Source organism: Charadrius vociferus, unplaced genomic scaffold (assembly GCF_000708025.1).
Source record: "Charadrius vociferus isolate BGI_N301 unplaced genomic scaffold, ASM70802v2 scaffold185, whole genome shotgun sequence".
NCBI lineage: Eukaryota > Metazoa > Chordata > Aves > Charadriiformes > Charadriidae > Charadrius > Charadrius vociferus.
In genome coordinates this window covers 889041-911906 of record NW_009648955.1, presented here as the reverse complement: position 1 = coordinate 911906, position 22866 = coordinate 889041, and the positions used below count along the sequence as shown (strand labels likewise).

General features: G+C 36.3%; 1 protein-coding gene across 1 annotated transcript in view; it reads left to right on the top strand.

The window, feature by feature from the left end:
• PHIP (pleckstrin homology domain interacting protein) overlaps positions 1-13025 on the top strand; it is a 119092-nt gene extending 106067 nt beyond the window's left edge. Inside the window, exons 28-36 of the mRNA XM_009887458.1 lie at positions 1625-1750; positions 3738-3810; positions 4203-4253; positions 4537-4686; positions 6326-6478; positions 8557-8720; positions 9197-9477; positions 9791-9952; positions 11815-13025. Of these exons, the coding sequence (XP_009885760.1) occupies positions 1625-1750; positions 3738-3810; positions 4203-4253; positions 4537-4686; positions 6326-6478; positions 8557-8720; positions 9197-9477; positions 9791-9952; positions 11815-12458 (1804 nt within the window). The 3' untranslated portion in view covers positions 12459-13025. The remainder of the gene's footprint in view (positions 1-1624; positions 1751-3737; positions 3811-4202; positions 4254-4536; positions 4687-6325; positions 6479-8556; positions 8721-9196; positions 9478-9790; positions 9953-11814) is intronic.
• Positions 13026-22866: the final 9841 nt, after the last annotated feature.

Genomic DNA, 22866 nt, shown 5'->3' with positions numbered 1-22866 from the left:
TAATGCACTTTGTTTAAAAAAAAAAAAAAAAAAAAAAAATTAAAATTTTGCATTATCACTTAAAAAGCTACACAGAAAATAGCTTCTCAAATTATTGGCTTTGAAGTTCTGAATTATTGGACAGCAACAAAAATAAGTTTTAACTTTTTGACACTGTTTTTGACATTTTTTCTAAACCATGATTGTAATTGCTGTATTTTTTTTTTTTGCACTAAATATTACCTATGCAGGAGTATGCTTCTTTAAATTACTTCTATTTCCTTTGGGTTTTGGGATATTTCTGGTTTGAAAATCAGTGTCTTTCTAATACTTATTTTGAATAAATGTTGATAACATTTTGTTTTGGGCCAGATTTCAAAGTTAATTTGTAATACTTTATGCATACTAACTGAAGATTGAACTCTTAAGTTAAAATCACATTTTAATTTTTTTTAAAATGGTTTTTTATACATTGTAATGCAGTAATGCACATTTATGGTTCCATGTTTATTGTGCCATATAAGATAATCAGCTTTCACTTCTATAATGTACTGCTTTGCAATCAGAAGTGGCGAGGACTTTTTGCTGGATTTTATTTCTCTTGTCAAAAGAGTTAGCAGTTATTTTTTGTCATCAGCATACCTTCTTCAGTAAATCTTTTTTTATTAGTTGGTAGTATTGCCAAAACCTGGATTGGTAAAAAGCAACTGCCTTGTGTTGTGCTTTCCAGTGAAACTTTTTTCTTTGCCTTCTGCAGGAGGGATTGTTCAGATCTCTTGTGATTTTTGGTAGCTTTTCATCAGGCTTACCATAAAACATATTTTTTCTCTTCTAAACGAGGAGCCTTAGCATTTTTAAAAAATGCAAAGCAAAACAGAAAATATATGATCTTTCGCAGTCACTACTGGCAGTGTATAGAAATAAATACTGGACCCATAAACGTGATTAAATTGCATGTAAAAGCTTATGCTACACTGAACATGTTAAATGGTCCCCCACTTCACAGAACACTTGTGCAGCATTTCTTTTCATCATGTTTTGCTAGTATGAAAATAGAAGATTGCATATATTTGTGACTTCTGTGCTGTCAGAGTTTTTATTTGAAATAGTATGTATTTTCTTTTTTTCTTATTGCATCTTACTTTAGATCTGGATTTTTTGTTGTTTTTGCTTTTGTGCATTGTTTTGCATAATGTTGTGGCTGTTCTATAATTACATCATTAGAGCTATGTGAGGAATTTGATCATTGTCTGTCAGAAAAAATGTATACTTTTAATAATTGTTTACATGACTATTTTGTTAATTCTCAGCTGTGACTTAAGGGGTGATATAGGGTGGGTTATGTATATCATAAAGGAATAACAAAAGTTGAAGTGTCACAGTTAAATTTTCCTGAGGAGTGTGAGCTTTGTATTCGTGAAGCCCTTTGTATAAATTACCGCGGGACATAACATGAGAGCAGGAAGCCTGAGGAAGCTGCCTTCTGCTGGCTACAAAGGGAGACATATTGAAGTGTGCATGTTTTCTGATTTAATGTAAAAAAGAAAAAAAAACAGTAAGGACGTAAGGCTTTTTCGCCTGTTTCATATACATTGCTAGAAATTAAGTCTTGTCTTCCCCCCTCCTTCCCTCCTTTTGTATACAGGCGCCTTTCATCACTAATGTGGGAAGTCCGGTACATAGAACATAATACTCGCACATTTAATGAACCTGGAAGTCCTATTGTCAAATCTGCCAAATTTGTCACAGATCTTCTGCTACACTTCATAAAGTGAGTTGCTTAGTAGCTCTGTTGTAATTCCTGTCTTTTACCAAGGCATTTAGCCTTTTCAGATCTGAATTTTAAAGTGAGATAGTTCTGTAGCTTGCCTAAGCCTGTTGTCTGCTGTTGGGGCAGAAAAGAATAAAGCTTGTCTTGGTAAAGAACATGTAAGTTTTCAAAACAATATGAAGTTTTATAATACCTTGATTGAGACAGATTGGCATGACATTTCATTTCAAGAGACTTTCTGCTAAATTATTAAAATGGGTCTGAATATCTTCATGGAGTGATAGATATATTTATAGGTAAGTTAGGAGTTCTAATTTTGAGTTTGAATACTGCCTATGTTAATATAATTGTGGGCATTTAATCCTAAAGTCTTTATAATGTGATTGAAAATGGTGTTTGATATGCAAAATAAAAATTGGAGGCTTTGTAGTTGACAGAACTAGTAGCTGTCTTTCAGATGTTCTTTTTTTTTATTATTTTCTATGGAAAGACTCAATGCAAAGTGTTTCAGATTCCTCACAGTCAGTTGACACATCTGCAGACCCAGTTTGTAAGAACAGCTCACTGAGTGCGTCCACTGTCTTGATTTCCTTGTACACAGTGAAATGCTGCCGTTCCCACACTGTAGAAACGGCAATATGCTTCATTAGTTTAACAAAAATCATGAATTTTTTAGTGATTTGGTTTCTCAGTGTTAAATTGAATCTCGTTCTTTTTTATTTCACGTGTTCTTAAAAACATTACAATTGCATTATGCATTTGGAAATCTAGGACTTCGACTTCATACATAAATGTTTATCTTCAGTGCCTGTAATTTCTGATACTGGCTGGAGAGTGAAAAATACTTCAGCTGCTTCAGATGTTAAAAAGTTTTAAAAAAATACACCTTTAGGAACAGATATATATCTAAAGGGCTTCTCTATTACTAAGTTTGTTCTTTAACATTTTGTAACATCTATGTAGCTTTTTTCTGATTAATTAAGCAGCTCAGGGTTTTTCAAAATGTGTGTGTTTTTAATTGGCGTAGCTAAACTAGTGCAACACATGGATATTCTTACTTAATAGTGGCCTATAGCTTGTGTCTATTAATGTACTCATTTAAGTGAACTAGCATTGCATATAAAGCCCAGAGTTTTGGTTTGATTTTTTTTTTTTTTTTTAGGGTTCTAAATGTAGGGTAGAAGGCCTAGACTATGGAAGGCAAACCCCGTGGTTTCTAATGAGTGAAATATCTAGATGCCTCTGAGAATCTAAGGCTTAGCCTAAGTTACCCAAGTCTTTTAAAAAGCAGAAAATTAGGGGGGGTGGTGGTGCTTTTTTTTTTTTTACCTTCTACCCCAGCTGCTCATAATACCCCTGTATTATGGATTACGATTCCAGTCTAGAGTTGCTGAGTGTTCACTCCTCCTTTTTTCTGGTGCTTTGTATTGCTACATAGAAGAACACCTTTGGGCTTTCTTCTGTGTAGGAGTTTGCTATGTTATACAAGAACTGAAAATCAGTATTTGTTTTGCTGAGTTAATTATGCAGGTTTATACAATAACAGTGTTAGTCCTTACATAAATAAACATTACATTTCAAATGTCTTACATTGTGGGTGCTAATGTATTTAATTGCACTTTCGTACACTAAATCCACTGTAGTGTGTCTTACAAAGCCAGATGGGCCCCAGAGCCCCTGATGTGGTATAGTATTAGGTTTTTCTAATGCTAATAAATTCATGATGAAGGGTTATGATTTTTTAATTTTGAAACATTGACACTGTTAAGTGGTCGATATTTTGTAGAGTGCAGATAATATTTTACAGCTTTTTGAGCAGATTAGCATTTCTTATTACTGCAGTCCTCTTAGTAATCATATAGCACTAAACACTATTGTTTTATTTGGGAACGGCTTCATAAGTGTTCTCCTTATCCTATGCAAAATACAGTTGATTCCACAGGTGAGGATGGAAAATAAATGTTAGTGTGTATTTCTTTTTACACAGAGACCAGAGTTGCTATGACATAATTCCATTATACAACGCAATGAAGAAGAAAGTATTGTCTGACTCTGATGAGGTAAGCGGTTGTGTCTTAGACATTGGCATTGATAGACTGGAGAAACGGGGACCACTGTCTGTCCTACTGGCTATGACAGTACTATTGTCAGTCCCTGTAAGGGAGTGGGGTATACTTTTCAGTCAGTTAAATGTTTTTCTGTCAGCTGGGAAACTGGGTAAAAATCCAGCCTCCTCTCCTCCTTCAGTGCAGAGAGCTTGAACAGTTTATTGGAAAATTTAGATGCTTCTTTAGACTTCTGAGACGTTCTCAAAACTGATGAAATGCTTCCCAGAGGGACAGGGATAGAACTGTGAAGACTCAAATTATAAGTGAAGTATAAAAGAACTCACCTACTCATATATGCTTATATTTTTTTAACCTTTTTATGCGACTCATTATCTTGCTCAAAGGAAGAAGAGAAAGATACAAATGTGCCAGGAACTTCCACTAGAAAAAGAAAGGTATTTTTTTTTATTATTATTATTATTATTTACAGTGCTATAAATCATTAGAAATGCATTTGTAAACAAAGGCTTGTAAAACTGAAAATGTTTTTATTATTGTGTAATCTCAGCTGTTGGAAGGTTTTGAACTTAAAGTGACTGAAGTGTTGTTCTGCTGAGCTGTTCAATGTAAAAGCATTTCTGTCTGTGCTGCTGCTTGTATTCCATTCATTAATTAGAACTTATATCCTGCAGGGTACCTAGTTTATCTGTTATATACCAGACAATATTGTCATTTCAGGATCATCAGCCGAAGCGGCGGCTACGTAATAGAGCCCAGTCATATGATATTCAGTCATGGAAGAAGCAATGCCAGGAGCTGCTGAATCTCATTTTCCAGTGCGAAGACTCTGAACCATTTCGACAACCAGTGGATCTCCTTGAATATCCAGTGAGTATTTTAGAATAGGAAGGCTGGTTATAATCCAATTGTTAGGTGGCTTGGGTTTTTTTTTTCCAACTGTGACCATTTGTCCAATTCTTTTAATTGAAATTTCAGGCAGCTCTGTTGACAGACCTTTTTTTCCCTGTTTGGTTGTCACCTGATAATAATGTGTTTTGTCTTTTTAAAGTAATTTCAAAAGAAATTGTAGTTCTTTGCTGTCTTAAATACTTCAGTTGCAAAATGTTTGATATTCAGGGATGCCTATGTTGTTAAGTAAATCACAGCTTTTGCAATTGAGATGCATCTTTGCTTTTCTGGGTGAAAAACGGTCATATAAGAAGTACATATGTTTGATTGTTGCATCTGACAAATGTTGTCATGGATATCTTTTGTTTTCATTTCAGCAGTGTAAAAACTAAAATTGTCATATCACAGTCATCTGGGCTTGATGCAGAAAAAGTACTCACTGAAGAACTGTAGTGAAACATTAACTGTAGTAACAATGACTTTCCCAAATCGTACCTGGGTGATTACAGTGGAGTTCAGAGCACGAGCAGCTGTTTGTAACTACAGAAGTCTTGTTTCCTTGAATCTCTTTTTGCCTTTTAAGCTAGTTTTACTTTCAATAGCAAAGCAAAGGTTTTGTGTGCTTTTGTTCTAATTACGTTTTTCTTAAAAATATCACTCTAAGGTGATTATCTTGGGGAAAATGAATCATCCCAATGAGAGAAAAAAAATGCTTCTCTTTCAGAAGTCACTAGTAGGTGTGTCTTGACACTTCTGCAAGCATTGGGCACCATTATTTTTGAAGTAACCTAAACTTTATGCTGTGGCCAACTATAAGTGGGCTTTTGTGTTTGAGATCCTCAAGTGAGCTGCTAGAGAGAGGTTACTTACTGGGCTTAGGCATGAAACGTTGCTCCCTGGTGTCACAAACCTGTTTAATGTTCAGAGGCACTCACGCAGGTTCTGTTTGCTCTGATGGCTTAAGTTAACTTTTTGGTTAATTTTGGTATTCAAGTTTTTTTGTCGTATGGATATTCTTCCATTTCTTCCATAACCTAGAAAAAAAGTCCTGACATTGGCTTGAACAGGGTCCTATTTAAGCCTATGGAGTTTTCATTGTTTTAATATCACTTTCCTAAATGGTCAGGTCTCCATTTGGGAAACTGCTCGGGTTTCAGCAGGTGTGTGCTAAGCCTCTGATCGGGTTCTGATACTCAAACTTCATATTTTAAAGCTAATACGTAAAAACATTATTAGGCTTAGTACCACGTTGGAGCTGCTAAGCCACCCAGAGAGCTTGTAGTTGTGCTTTCATATCACGGTTATCTTTATGACAGTGTGTCAGTAATATAACCCTTAGGACACAAAATTTTGAGCTCTGTATTTCAGTAAATGTGTTTACAAAATGCATTAAATGTTGTATCAGTTAACTTCTAACCTCCATCCTGTCGAGTATGTCTGTGCGGAGTTATGTTGTGTATGAGTAGAAAGGAGCAAAATGTCATTGGGAGTATTCCATACTGATTGAAAGAGGACAATTCATTTTAAACAGGTTTATCAAATGCATCCTAATGAAAATGAAACCTTAAGCCTTGGGGGGGAAAAAATTATAATACATTGCTTTGCTATTTCTTAACAGGATTATAGAGATATTATTGACACTCCTATGGATTTTGCTACTGTTAGAGAAACACTGGAAGCTGGAAACTATGAGTCACCAATGGAGCTGTGTAAAGATGTGAGACTTATTTTTAGCAATTCCAAGGCCTATACACCAAGTAAAAGATCAAGGGTAAGACTTTACCTTTTTTATTGGTTTTTTTGAAAGAATACTTTTGCCTGAAACACGGGACAGAAAAACAGACAGTGTAATTGATTAGTTTAAAACCAAGTTTAATTATTTCTGATCTTCAAACATGAATATTTCTGAGAAAGTAGTATAGCTTTGCATTAAAGGAATTTATACTGTCTAAATGCCTAAATTTCTCATATTCCGCGAGTGTGTTTCAAAACACAAAGTGAAAGTGGATTGAAAGGGAGAGCCACATTGAAGGAAAGATTTGTAGAAACGTTATGGTGGGTACAGTACTTTGGAGATTGTCCCAAACTGAAATATGCAGATATAGAGAGCAGAGGATAATGACATTATGTGCTGTTCACCAGTAGGCAGGGAGACTGTAATGAAGCACTTAAGATTTCTGGGAAACAGAACTCTTTACATAAAGCACAAGTCTACAGAGCCATTCTTACGGAGCTGATACTGAAATGCCCTGCTAGTGGTAGAGTTAATATTTTCTCTTAAATTGACTTGTAGGTACAGTATCTGTTAGCAGTGAAAGTTATAAATGTATACTTACGCATGTTCGAGGCTTCTGTGTAGCTTTTCTCCTACTAATACACTTTAGGTAGTTAGAGTAGAATTATTAATAACTTTTATGTTTGGCTCTTCTAAATAGCAAATTAATCATCATGACCTAAAGACATTGTCTTAAAACACAGGGACAAATTCCTGAGTAGGTGACTAGCAAGAAGGACTGATCGGTGTTTGGTCTCTATTCAGTTAGTAATAGACAGTCTCACTCACTATTTGGGCTGCCTAAGAATCAGTGTCTTGTCTTTCGGTTGCATCAAAGGGAAGGTCTGGAATCTTCCGTAGTTTTTCTTTTTCTTGATCTCCTCAAGCCAACATAAAGAGAATGCTTGACATTATCTTAGCTCTGTTGTGGTTTCACAGATTCTTCTGACATTTTCCTATTTTTTCATGTTTCTTCCAAACAGAATGGTATAGTAGTAAACTTGTAGCTCTTTTTTTTATTTTACTTGGAAGTGGAAGGTTCTGATGTCAAGAATTTTAATATTCTAGAACCTATGTACTTTCAGTGTATGCAACATGTAATTGTTGAATGGTGATGTTTTTACTCGGACTTGTCATTCAGTGATATTTTAGCATCTTTCTTTACATCAGTGATGCTTACTGGAAGAGTAACCTAACCCGTCAGTGTGTTTGTTTTTTTTTTCCTTGGCATATTAGACATACATTTTCATACAGTTTTTTTGACATACTTTCTTCTAAAATTTCTTTGGATGTCCTCTCCAGTAATGCGTTCAGAGTCTGTCACACTTACTGTTTAATCTGGCACTCTGATAGTTTGTCTGGTGTGTAATTAGGTAGGCAAACTGTTATAATATTGTCTTTGTGTTTCATATTCTAAGAAGGTGCTCTGTCCCCTCTTAAAGTATCTAGACAGTTCACTTCCGTGTTTTTGTTTCCAAAATTAATAGCAGCTGTGCTCAAATAATTAGTTGTGATCTAAACTGAGTTCAGTTGAGTCTCTTTGTAGATCATCTGAGGTTAGAAAGGAGAAAAAAAAAAAGAAGAAGAAAAATGTGCACCTATATAATTCTAACACATTTTTTGTACCTGCTGCAACCAACTCACTGGTATTATCAATTCATCCATAAGAGGAATAGACTGATGTTCAAATATGGGATATAAGGATGCAACTTAATACAGAAGAACATTAGATTTGTTGACCCTAGGTATGATACAGTAAACTCCATTAGGGATCTCGTTGGTTTCTGCTGAAGCTAGAAAGGGATGCATTCTGGAGAGGCTGTTGAAAAGGTGGCTTTTCTAATTTTTCCTTTTGTGTCTGATCTTCAGTTGTAATACACTTTTCAAAACCATGAAAATATTAAAGCAAACCTACACATGGATGAGTGTCAATTTGTTGAGACAGGATGTAAATTTCCTTTAATTTTTTCCATATTGATCAGTTTACTTTTCTAGCTATTATTCAGTGATAGATAAGTAAAATGATGCTTTGGAAAAGTCTAAAACTTGCTTGTTTACGGGCTTTTCTTTTTTAGATCTACAGCATGAGTTTGCGCCTTTCTGCTTTCTTTGAAGAACACATAAGTTCTATTTTATCAGATTATAAATCTGCTCTACGCTTTCATAAAAGAAATACAATAAAGAAACGAAGAAAAAAAAGAAGTAGAAGCAGCTCAGTTTCCAGTAGTGTTGCATCCAGGTATGTTAATTCCTTTACACTATTCATTAAATGCTGTGCCAGTTTGACATAACTCATTAGTAGAAATTAGTTTTGTTTTTTTTCTTAATGCTTCCTTTACTATTCCCTATATTGCAGAATGATAGCTTTGACATGCAAGTCCCTATGATGTGGAAGAGTTTTAAACTTTACTTAGAGCTATCCTAGTGTAAGTGCTTAAAATTCAAATAACTGCTAAACACGTACAGTAAAACAGCATCGTTAGGATAGTGACGGCATCGTGCTTTATTGTATAACTATAGCATTTGTTGTAAAGATTCACTTTTCAGAGGCTCACAACTACATTAATTTCTACAGTAAATGTCGTATTTTTAACATACTCCATACAGAGATGATTGTTTTACTCCCATGATCTCGGACACTAGCATTTAATTTTATTTATTCCTGTAAAGTAAAAAAGTGGTCATCCAGGATACAAACTGTTACTCCTTTTTCAGCCCTGAAAGGAAGAGGAGATTAATAAAACCTCCACTGAAGGCAGAAACTTCTACCACCTCTTCGTCTTCTGCACCTGCACGGTCAACAGCACTGAGACATGCTCCACCTCAGATGAATGGAAAAGCAGCTGAAACCTCTTCCCTTGTGCGGACTCGAAGCAACAGGGGAATAACGGATGTGGCTGTTACAGAGCAACCATCTACTTCTTCAGGAGCAAAGCCTTTAACAATAAAGCCTTTAATTACAAAGCCTAATACTACTGCAGGGTCAGGAAAGTCAGGCAAGTTGGGGTTTTGATTTTTTTTTTTTTTTTTTGTAGCTGTGAATGTTTTTAAACATAAAAATTGCTCTTTGGAAATCTAATGTATTTGTCTCAGCTAAGACTGCTTCTGTTTTAAAGCTGCTGGGCTTTTGAGGTTCATCAGAGGAAAACTGAGCAAGTTAGGCTATGTTATTTTATCCAGGAAGCTTTCTCACTTCTTAGTCACTGATTCAAATTGTTTGTTTGTAGTAGAACATGACTTCCTTTTTAGCTGGATAAGATTGAATATGGTATAAACTACTTAACTTTTTTCTTCTTCTTGTCCTTCCAGTACTGGAGAATTCAACCAAACATTCCAAGAACCAGAATATTGTATCAATCCCTAGTCAGTCTGATTACAGTCATAACACTAGGAATAACTCCACAAGAGAAAATCCCGAGAAAGAGAAGCAAATCAAGCGCAAAGTAAAATCTTCCACTGTTAATCAACAAGGTATAGAGTTTCTTTGGAACTTTTTCCATCCCAGCTACTGATGTAGTGACTGTAGAGTTGTGCCTTAATCGTGATAATTTGGGGGTGGGGAAATTAGTATGCATTAAGATCTAGCAGAAAAGTGAAGTCTAGTGGAACAACTTAGTCAAGAAGAGTTTCTTCTTGATTAATTAGCATGGTTTTGACTGCTCTTAGCACCACTTCCATGGTGTGATAATGGTGTTGTCTATCCAATTTTGATACATTAACATATCTGTACCTTCATTTAAGTTATTGCAAGAGTCAGCTTATGAGTTCTCAGGTTCCAAAGCAGACTTCTGCAAGGTCATACTTTAAACCCTGTGGCTTTTACCCAATAAAACTTCAGTGGGTTATATTTGGGTCAGTAGCACTGAGTGGATTACACCCTCCACAACCACGAGTATAAAAATCAGAGCATCCCAGCTGCAACTTTGTTCTTTCATTTTTTGCCACAGCAAAATAGAACTATGCAGTGTTTACTGCTTCTGTTTATTTGTATGGGTTGATCAGACCTAGTGTCATACAGTCTTCTGACTGAACTTCCATGGTCTTTTGATGTCTGGATACCTTAAAAATCAAAGCTTCTGTGGAGACTGAACTAAGATCTCCTAGTCATAAAAGCTTTCCTGTTTACGAAGGAGCTTTGGACTGTGAAGCTGCTGCGAAGCAGCTAGATCCACTAAGCACCCTTTCTCTGAAGGTGGAGAAACAATAGTCTACAAGTTGGGCCCCAGCTAATTAATCTGGTTACTCCTTGTAGTCCTCTTCTCCCTGAGGATTATCTGTTCGTTCCTACTTGTCCGTGCTTCTGAAAAAGCAGCTTGTGGTCTGCTAAGTTAAATCACCTGTCTGTTCCTTACAAGCTTCTCACAAAGGCCTGGGCTGTCACCACATTGCATGGCTAAATATTCACCCATTATACGACTGGATGTTTGGTCGCGTCAGAGGTATCTGAATGTTGTTGACGTGATCCTTGCTCTCCTGCACATCCACTTATGTGACAGTGAAGGCCTGTGCTTTTAGCACATGATGGGGCACGTTTGAACACAGCAGGAGCTGTGCATTCATGTTCCATCAAAGGACTGGATGAACTATCACGCTGGCTGTCAGTCTGTTCTGGACATATTTTAGGCAAGGGCTGTGCTATCAGGACATCTCCATAAGGGGTCCTGTGACATGCCCCACTGAGGAAGTTGAGTACCACAGAAAAACTCATAGCCCGTAAAAGTCTCCAAGCAAATACCTTCTGTCGTCTGTTAATGTGAGAAATCTGTGCAAATTGCATACTTTTTTTTTCCTGAGTCCCACGTTTCTACCCTTTTCATCACTTATTGTTGAAGTAACCCTGGTGTAATGAACTGGCTATAAAGGATGCTACCTCAGGTTGAAAAAAACTTTTTCATTTCCGCAGAGATGACCTGCTGTGAAGCATTCCTGATCCTTGCAGCAATGCTTCTTGAGCAGCTTTTTGCTGTTGCAGGTACCAAATAGGAGGTTTTGTCCACTAGTGTAGCGTTAGTCAAGAAAAACAGCTGAGCTGTTGCCTTTTTTCTCTTTTTTTCTGGTTTTTTTTCTTTTTTCCTTTTTTTTTTTTTTGGTTTGGTTTTGGTTTTTTTTTTTTTTTTCTTCAAGCTACCTTGGGCTAAACCTAACTATAAGTTAGTCCTTATTGCATACTGGCATGAAGCTCTTCGAGCTCTACTTTGGGTTTCTTAGATTTTGACAGATTGGCAATCACTGTGAATCCATTCAGATATTTTAGTAAGAGTTTTATTAAGGCAGTGTGAAAATGAATGTAAATGCAAATCTGTTACGTGATAAGTACTCTCATTTCTTTACAGCAGATTGCAAGAATAATGCTTTGGCATCAGGAAGCATTCAGGTAAATGGACACGGAGGACAGCCTTCGAAACCTCCCGTTAAAAGAGGTCCCGGACGGAAACCGAAGGTGGAGACTAATAACAGTAGCTGTGAAGTGGTGCACAAGAAAAGAGGCAGAAAACCAAAAAAGCCACAAATTGTTGAACAGCAGAAGGTTGCAGAGCAGAATACAATCCAGACCGCAAGGGATGTACCAGAAGAAGCCTCTGCTTCTACTGCATGCAATTCTCTTTCTGAAAATAATATGAAGGAAGACTTGTTACAAAAAAAAGGCCGTGGGGGTAGAAAGCCAAAAAGAAAGATAAAGACCCATCAGCCAGGCTCGGACCTTTTAGTTCCTGCGAATGTTAAAATGCAAACAAGAAGCAGGAGGAAAAAGATAGATGAGCCTATGGAGGAGGGGTCTGAAGAGCTTAAAGATTCCGAACCTCACATGAGAACTAGAAACCAGGGTAGGAGGACAGCCTTTTACAATGAAGATGACTCTGAGGAAGAGCAAAGGCAGCTCTTGTTTGAAGACACCTCCTTAACTTTTGGAACGTCTAGCAGAGGCAGAGTCCGAAAGTTGACTGAAAAAGCAAAAGCTAATTTAATTGGTTGGTAATTTTTACCAAGGGTTTTACTTCAGAATGCTATGAAGCAGGTACAGTTAAGGAACAGCAGAAGAGACTTCTGCTTCCCTGCTGCTATTATGGGTTAGAAGAATATGTTCTGATTTGGGGAGAAAAATATAGCAAAAAATAAACTGAAAGAACATTCTTTGGAAGAAATATATATTTTAAACTTTTGCTATTTATTGCCCTCCAAATAGGTTATGCATTTCAACAGTCATTTTGTTCACAGTTGAGAATAATTGAAGCAATTTCTGACTAACGTATGGAGCTGAGAACTACTCTGCTCAAGTAGTCCGTAGTATCTCTACACAATTAAAAAAAAGATAATAGAACTTTTCATGCCACAAACTGAAAACAGAAGTCTATTTTTGACCAAGCAAGGTACACTTTGATTGTAAAGCCAGGTTGCCTAGGAAGGCAGATTTTGGCAAAAAGTGGCAGCAAATTCACTTGCATTTCTATTAGATACAAAAATACCAAACTTTGCTAATCTGAAAATGCTTAATTTCAGTTGCGATGGAACGTTCAGCTGCAAAAGAAGCCTAGCACAGGCTGTTGGTTTATCCAAGTTCTGCCAAACATAGCAAAAATGTAATCACAAATATATATATATCCACATTGGAAAAAGTTTGACTAATGTCTAATTTTTCAGACCTTGATTCTTGTATCAATCACTAAATCTCTGTTTATTGTGCCAAAGACTGAGAATCAGTGCAGTGGAAAGCCTTTTTTTCTTTTTGAGTGTCAGTACAGCATACCATTTGCAGTGATAAAAGCTGTGTATTGTTTTAAATAGTAAGTTGTTAACATTGTTCTGAAATGTATCCTTTTTGGTACTTTTGGTAGAAAATAATGCACTGGTGGGGTCCTTTGACAGAGATGTTTTAGACAAAATGTATAATTGGTTAAAGGATTCAAGGAAATTACAGGACAGGTATGGAATTATGATGTTTACTTTCTGATCCAGATTGATTGTTGTTTCTACAACTTTAGACATACTTAAGAGGCTAAAATGACCTACAAAGAAGAGTGTATGTGTATATATTAATATATACATAAACACATACATATAAAATATTACCCAGGTATAAATTTTTTTCAGGATTTTTTAGATAGCACTAGAATTGAAAATAAATTTTAAAATGTCATACTTTATAGTTTAATTTTAAGGGGAAGATTGGTTATTTTCAATTATTAAGGTTCAAAGGCCAAATCACTTTTTATGCAATCATGTTTTATACAGTGGTCTCATTGCACATTGTGTTTTTCTGCACTTTTTATGGTATATCACGCTGACATAAGTCAATATACACCCTAAAGAAAAATTCCATTTAATGATTGTGCCTTGTATTCTATTATTTCTTGCATCCTTAGTAAAATTAAGTTGTCTATTGTAAATGATAACTATATGACTTAGGGGAATGTATTGTTATATGTACTGCTCTAGAAAAGAAAAGCAGTTATTTATTTGTTTATGGTACATTTAGTTATTTTATACCTTTACAAACAAACTTTAATACCATTTTCTATCACTTAAAGTATTGTCCAATTTTAAGGAAAAAAAATACAGAAGTAGTCGTATTTTCTGAGATCTGGTATGGTACAAAAATGTAACCAAACTTTTCTGGTTATGCATTATTTTGGAAGTTTGGGTAGTGGGAGAGGGCTTTTTTTGCGTGTGTGTGACCCTAACTTAGTTGAAAAAATAAACCTGAAATGAAACTTCAATTCTGTACACACCCTTACTTTATAATAATATTTATTTTTTTTTTTACAAACATCATCTGCAATACCTGGAAGGGAGGGCATACAGAATTAAGACCTTACATTTGCACAGATTCTGTATACTTATTGGAGGCCTAATTCTTCACTCTTTATTTTCTGTTACAAAAAAAAAAAGCTTAAATGTTTCAGCAAAGAACATTGGTATCTGGCACCAAGAGGAACAGAAGCATGCTTACTGTGGATAGCAAATTGGTATCCACCATACATAGTTTTATGTAGTTCATTATGCATTTTGCTACCAAAAAAAATCACTAAAATATTTTCCAGATCCTCTTTGAATTGTTATGGATATGAATTTGGGGAGCAGGGATCAGTTTGCATTTCATTTGTTGGTATATTTATTTTTCTAACAAGTATTTCTTTATCATTCAATTAAAATGGAGTCACTAAACGTGGTAAGATAACAACAATGATTGTACAGTTGCAATACATCTTCACAATTCAAATCTAATTGATTCTACTTGTCATTTTGTCAAATCTTGCTGATGAAGGCAATCATTTGAAAATGTGTAATTTCCTGATGTTATCTGCATTGTAATATATGAAATAAGATTATATCGAAAATTCAACCTCTGTATTTACTCCATTTGTAATAATGTTTTGTATGGCATGTTTATGTATATATTTATATATCGAAAATACCTTGTAAGTTTTGGAGACTGAAATAATATGTGTTCCCTTAACAGTAGGTAGGAAATTGTACATCTTAATTTTATGAGAGTAGAAGGCCTTACCTGCAGAACATGGGTACTGCTTCCCACCCAGTAATATCGGTGACTTCAGCCAGTAATTTTTTAATTCATATTAGACACATTCATGTTTTTTGCTTTTAAAATAAATTGTGCATAATTTGGGTCAAGTTTTTTATATAAGCAACACTAAAAATTATTAAAGTTAATACCAGATGTACTTAAAATTTATATTTTTATAATTTAATTTCACTAGGTTGCGAACTTTATTTATGAGACTTCAGTCACCATCAGACTGTGCATTTTGGTTGGGGAAAGAATGTATTGAGATTGTTGTGGCATACTGTATCAATACAGAAAAAGAGCTTTTGATGACAAAGTCTTAAATTTTTAAATGTGAGCAATAAACTATTGGTCAGTGTTCTGAAATAATTTAATAACTGTAGCTATATGCATGTTTTATAATGCCATCTCAAGTACCTAACAACTGGTTCAGAAAATGGAGTATCAAAATCTCATGTGCTTGTTTCGCATTTGCATTGTAAATATTACATAGATTCATAGTCGTATACACACAAACGATCTTGCAGACCTGGCAGCAATTAACACAGTTTTATTCATTAAATTCTTTTATATTTGACATGGATAAGAGGATACTGTTCTGGTATGTCTGCTCTATACTGGGAAACATTAAAATTGGTATTTACCGCTGAGTGGTATCTTCATAACAGTGTGTTCTCTAACTACTGATGAGGAAATAACTTCTGTTTCTGTGATACCAGTGTGCTCTAAATGTTTAACAGAAATCATTGTACCTGTGCCTACATACTTAACAACTCTTTAGCCATTTTGTTTCTGTTGTTGGTGTGTTTTCTGGGAACTGAACTTAAATTTTGCCACTATAGTGTTCATTATTGTCAATATTGAACTAGAGCTCTTTGTCACTCGGCAATGACCGGTGATACAACTTTACAGAAAAATGTCTTCCTCCAGTGATTAGACTGCTGTGATATATATTTGCATATGTTTATTTGTACAGTGTCCAGTTTGTACATGTGATCAGTTTGTTGATAGACTTGTAAGATTGAGTTGGTTGAGTTAAATATTACTATGGCTTAATATTTGTAAAACTATTAATTGATAAAGGACCCTGATGCAGCACGTAGGATATATTAATAGCTATAAAAAAATAAATTGTAGTGTAGAGACAACTCACTGTATTGCTGTACAAATATTTTTCAAGTACCAATTCTGATTCTGTGCCAGAGGCTTTTGTCTTACCAAAAAAAAGACTACATACAACCCCCAAGATAGCCTGTCCATTCAGTAACTTCAAGCTTGTTACAATTTTTACACCACATTGTTAAATCTTTTGCTCACATTTGTTGGATCAAGGACTACAAGTAAATGCTTCAGCGTGTAATTTGAATTTAGGCACATGTTAAATGGTTGACTGGTTCTATAAAAGCAATAGGCTTAACTGAATGGGACCCTTTCACCCCATACTTACATAGTAGATTGGAGGTTAGAGGTTTTTAAGCTCACTTTCATCAACAGTCGCATTTAATTTGAAGCGTGCAGATCTTGCCGAGGTAATTTTAACATATTGCTGGTCAATCAAGATACAGCTATACCACAATAATTACATTGTGTCCCGAGTCCTTACCTTACTCTAAAGTAGTATATTTTGTCCACAGTAGTTTTTTAAAGGTTTTCCTTTTTGCTTTTTTTAAACATAGTAGTGTGTAACAATTTAAATAGAACTCAGCAACAGTGCTGTGATACAGAAGATAGAGGGCTTTAAAACCTCACCTAAAAACAGCAAAAGCTCATTTTCTGTTTACTACATGATGAAGCCAAATTAACTGTGTAAAATTACTATACGTTTTCTTTTATCCCTGAAGTTCTTGTAACAGATTGGTTTCCAAGGGGACCTAGATACTCAAGTGATAAAAGGGCTGTTAGTTTTCTGCTGTAAATTATTGTATATACATGCTTGTTCATATGCAGAGGAAAGTGTATTAAATTCCATAAAATTGGCCAAGGCTTGACAATGTGTTTCCAATAACAAATCTGGGATTGACAGCTTATGTAGTTTCCTGGTTTTGAATCAGGAATACAGCTTGTACACTTTCTGCCACGTCTGGGGGAAATAACAGGTGGATTTTAAACTAGAGCTAACCTCTGGGTGCTTTTGCATTTGTGCTAATTTTAATGTGGGAATTTGCCATGTCATTTTACAGAGTGTTAGAGGAGGAAACGCACCAGGAAAGCTCGAATAAAAGACATCTTAAATTGCAGAAAAGGGCGATTAGCTTCCCCCCCCCTCCCCAAGGGTGTAACAGCCTCAAGGCATCCTTATATGCTGCAAAAAAAATAAAGGTGAATAAATTTAGCTTTTAGGGGGTCAGTAGTGAGACAAGTAGTCATTTGAATCCTTTTTAATGCAGATAAATACATCAGGAAATTCACTTCAAATAATGCAAACAATGCATTTTAGGAAGGGAAGGTAGTACTACGCTATGAATTTCTACCTTGGAACAAAGAATGAGGGCATACAAATTGGGAGTAGAAAGAAATACAAGTACCTATCATGTACACATGCCAGTGTGATGTACATGTACTGTTTAGTGCTTGGTTTGCTAATACATTGAGACTGTACAGAAGTTACATTTTTGGACCATACTAAAGCTGCAGAAGTGTGGCGGGCAACTGGATAATGATCTTGCGTGAATTAAATTCTGTCATAATGTTTAAATATGTATAGAATGGAGCTCCACTTCGAGGAAATGACCTAGAAAGGTTAATTTTGAAACTGACACATTTTCAGATTAAAAATTACGCTTATTTTGTACAGAATTCTGTAAAACACAAATCTGTTGTATGTAATGAGTAACAGTTTTGAAAACGATAATTCTTTTAGCTTTATCAAGGTTTTTTTCCTTCCAGAAATCTGGATTATCATGTTATAACCTGAAGTATCTCGCCAGAATAACAGTGCCCTTTCTTTTTGTACATATGGATTGGAAATTTCTTTACTGTTATGTGGACACTTTCTATGTTAGTTTTGATGCATAATACTTTGAATCCTTTTATACAAACTAGAATGTATGTGTAAGAATTACTGTCACTGCAATGTAGTAACTACAAACTTATTTTTAAATAAATAGAAAACATGTTTTTCTAAGCTGTCCAAAGGTGTGTGTTTCTATCTAGGGATTTACCGTGTTACGGGACAGTTGCTCATGTGTTCTTCAAAACGGCCTAAAATCAACTTGTTTTGATTCCTCAGGGAATATAGTATAGCAGTATATGGTAGTGTGTTATGTGGGAACAGACAAAATTGCAACCAAAGCACTCTCTGATGGAGATCAAAATTTGCTGGTTTGTGGGGTTTTTCACTAAAACCGCAGTTCTGGAGGCAATATAAAGGCACTAGCATCTGGCACTGAAGACACCGTGTTACCAGTCCTCTTAGCTCGCTTTCGCATGTGCAGCAGGGTACCCCTCATCCTCCAAGAAGCCATCCCTGGTCAGGTGACAGCTGTTTGTACCAGGGCTATGTCCAATCTAATCTATGTGGAAATCTCTGCTTCCCAACAACCTTAGAAGAAGCTAAAAACAAGTAAGTAGAGAGAAGTCCCCTGCCTCCCTGTCCATAGAGTACTGGTCTCCTGTCTAGTTGTCCTGAATGGATGATGCACAGAAAAGTCAATACAGGCTGTGTTTGCGCAATGCTGTGGGGTTTGTTTGTTTCTATCTACATGTTTCTGCTCAGTAGGTGTAAAGCAAAAGAAATGTTTGGCATTTCAAATACTGCACCTTGTGGATTGTTTAATTTCACCTGTTCCTTGCTTTATCAGATGATCTTTACCTCCTTATGTACCTTACCTGAAATCACAAGGAAGTCATAGGAGGAACCCTTACCTCACAGATGCAGGTATGTGTGCTGCTGAGCTACAGGGTCAGGAGATGGTCAGAGCAGAATGAGTTGAGATGCCGTTAGCTTTCCAGACGTGTCCACCTTGGAGTCTGTGGCAAAAGCAAGACTTGTTTTAGCAGACCAGGAAAGCCCTCTGTTGTCTCAAGTATGTGTGTTGAGTTTTAGTAATTGGCATGTTCTGCTTGGAAAGAAATAATTCTAGTATACTGAAAATGCAACACTCTTCCATGTTTGTTAGGTACTGGAGGTGGTAGTCTTATTGTATATGCATTTCCAGTATTACAGTATTATAATAATAGCGGTGTGCTCTTCCAAAAACAAGCCACCCCAGGTCCGGGGTTTTGGTTTTAGGCCTGGATTTAGTTTTGTTACTGAAGCAGTGTGTCTTAAGCAGTTCACGATTTTTGCTTGTTTCTTCTGAGGGAGACTTTATAAGTAGTTGTTATCGTTTGAAAAAACCCACAACAGTTTAGTGTTGTTTACACAATTACTCTATTACCCAATGCCCCCTCCCAACCCAAGAAGAGGAAGGGGAAAAAAACAGAAAACCCTGAGGTTGAAATATAAACAGATTTAATAGAATAAAACTAGATAATTAACATTAATAACGCTAAAGAACCAGTATTGATCCTGATGGCAATGTAAAATATACAAGGATTATACCCAGCCAACCCTGTCAGGAGGAAGCTGTGCACTCTCAGCAGTGACAGCAAATGTCGGTCACTGCGAGCGCTATGGCTTTGGGAGGAAGGGAAGGACTCAGGGGTCCGGCACCGGGGCAAGAAGTAGTCTGGGTAGCAGCCATCAAGGGAGAGAGAGAACTTTGCAGCAACCTTTCTAATTTATATTGAATATGATATTCATGGTATGAAATAACCCTGTTGGCCAGCTTGGGTCAAGTGCCCGGGTCTCACTCCTCCTCATCCCTGCACCTGGCAAGCTCAAAAACACTCAGACCTTGAAAACCACACACTGCAAAGTAAATATTTTCCGAAATTCAGACACTAGTCTTCTAAACATCCAGTTTTCCTAAGTATTAGAAGAGAAATTAGTTCTGTGTCAATCAAACCAGAACAGTAGTCTACAGTCTTATCTTTTTCTGGGTAACTGCACAGAATCCTTAAAATACAACCGTATCCCAGTTCTCTCTCCTCATGTGTGATGTGTCTTCTTGAAACCTACTGTGCTTATTTTACTTTGAGTAAGAATCAAGACTTTGCTTAGCATTAACAGATGCTGTGAAATGTTGGTATCTGACAGCTAGATGCTGACCATGCCAGTACTAATGCTTCATTACCTTGTTAATACCATTTACTCCTGTTAGATCATAGTGCTCATTAAATGAAGGAAATTATGGATGACTGGAGTTCTTGTACCAAAAACCTGTGCTCTTTCCTGCTCTAGCAATCAATATGAGCTTCACAAAAGAGTTTGTCATTTTTCCCAAAGACAAATGAGCAAAGCGTAATGGCTTAAAAAATTAATCAATGTTTCTATTTGAAGCACATGTGAAAATAAAGCAAATGCCAGAAAACTACAACCAGCAAGCAATGTGGAAGGTGACTGGAATTTAAACAGCATATAATTGAGTTATTGTACACAAAATTAGCATGCAAAGTGTTAACTTTTGTGGGTTTTACTAATGTGGACAGGAAACTCAAAGCCCAAACTATCAGGCTATATTTCTAGCTCCAAGAAATCTTGTGTGTTAGGTGTCTGCACAACAGGCTTAATGGTCTCTTTTACAGGACCGTAGTAAGGATTTATGAATCTCTGAACTCTGTGTCCGTGCTGAAGGGTGGACAGGGTAGAGAATTCTGGAATGCTGTTTCTAATCTGATAACAGCCCTACAAATTTCCTTTGTGCTTCCTTTTCTTGTTTCAGGAATGGGAAGGTTTTGCCTACACTTACTCCTATCTGCCTCTCATTTTACTTTAGCTTGTAGGCACACCAGTGAGAAAATGAGAAAGAGGCATCAAGAGCAGAGGCAGGTAATCAATTCATTCAGCATCAAATTTCAGCACAGGCATATTCCTTAAGACACCGGGTTTACACTAAATGTTAGTTAGTATTCAAGGGCCAGACAGCCTTATCTGTTCATTTGTGCTTTGTCTCAAGACTCTGAATTTGACTTTGAACAAGGATATTCAAAATAATAAGACTGTAATTTAAATGCAAAACTAGTTAGAATATGACTAAAATACTAGAAAAAAAAAAAAAACCTTTATTTACATTCTACAGTAGAGAAATCTAGTGGGGTTATTTTTCTCATATTCGAGCACCCTAATTCAAACTTTGAATTCTCTTTATTATTAAGGAGGGTGGTGTAAGTTTCCATTAAGTAATAAGAAAGGGAATACAGCTATCAAAACCTTCCCATTCACCAAGGTTTTACGTTGAGGACACTTGCAGAACAAAAATATTTAAAACAGTCAAACTTTTTAATTAGTGATCATGCCAGCATCTTTCAATACACTGCGGATTTTTACCCAGCTGGAATCTCAGCACGAGGAGCTGCGTGCATGTGCGCTCTGTACTATTGCTGTCTTCCAGTGACATCGGTTAATCTGAATGCACAAGTACGTAGGGAAGGATTAAAAATCTGCTGAAAACTTTTGTTCTGTTCAATGGTTGGTAAAGGGTTTGAGGTTGTAAAATGTGTGTTAATACTAAACTCTTCTGATAGGTGAAGTTATAAGGGAAATGAGAGGTTAAAGTATTTAGGAGAATTACTAGAAAAATCATATAAACTTTGTCTTAAGAATGGTAGATCATCTGAAACTGTTTTTTCTTACATGCTACTTTATCAAGTTGTGATTTTCCTCTGGCATTGGAAATGTTTCAAGGAAATGCTGTGTAGCATTGTTTCTAGCCTTTTTACAAAACTTACGTTCTTATAAACTTCTTGTGAGCTTTTGACCGTGTTTTTGCACTTTGTCTTGTGCCCTTGACTCCCCGTTAAGCCTCTTCCCTCAGAAACGGAGTTCACTGGGTAACAGTTCCCTTATCCAGGTTTCGGAGATCTGTTGAGAATTCCTGTTTCCCTCTGTGCATGTGATTTGATTGTATCGGGTTTATGGAGAACTCTAAAGAGGCTGTTTTGAATTTTTACAGAACAGAAAGCAGTTTTCCACAGCTTGGTAATTGCTGTTGTTTCACAGCTCTATGAAAATAGACCTGTCTTATCAAGTAAGAGAAATTTGGTTCTTTTGAACGTCTGGAAGTTCTTGCTTCAGCATAGAGAAGAATAATGCTGGAAACCATAAGGTTTTACGCATGCAAGAAAATTTACTCAACTATTTAAGAAATAGTTTCCTAAACTTGGGATCTTGCCCCAACTCAAAGTACCCCAAATGGATGGTAGCTCTTGACATGTCATTCTCCCCCCAGCTGTTCAAAACATCCAGAAAACATCTGCTTTCTGAGCATTTGGTCTGAGGTTCCCTTTACACCTCAGGAAAATTTTTCCGATTTTTTTCCTCTGGTATTCTAATAAATCAAAACCTTTAGGAACTAAAAACCCTTGTAAGGTATTTTACCTCCTTAAAGAGTACAGCGGTGTTGCAGCTGGTCTCATCCAAGTCCAGGACTCTGTTTGGGAGCCAAAATGTCAGTAGGCGATGGGGCACAATCGTTTTTTATAATGATTTCTTACACCCCCCGTCTGCGTTGGCAGAGACTGAAGCTGCCCTCACTTTTAGGGCCCTTACAGCCCTGCTTTTGTGGTCTTCCATGGAAGAATGACAGCTCAATTTGAGTCTGCTCATGCCAGAATCAGCTCTGACCACTGACACTTTCCTCTCCTCACAGGGGGTCTGTGTTGTGTGTGCCTCCATTTTGGGGAGAGAAGGGTTCGTTTAAGTAACGACAGAATGTCTGGTGCTGGTACATGCTGTCCTATGCAAACGTATCTGGTTAAACGTGCATGAAATTCAGTTGCACGGATCATTAAAGTTCTTCACAGACATTGAAAAATGTCT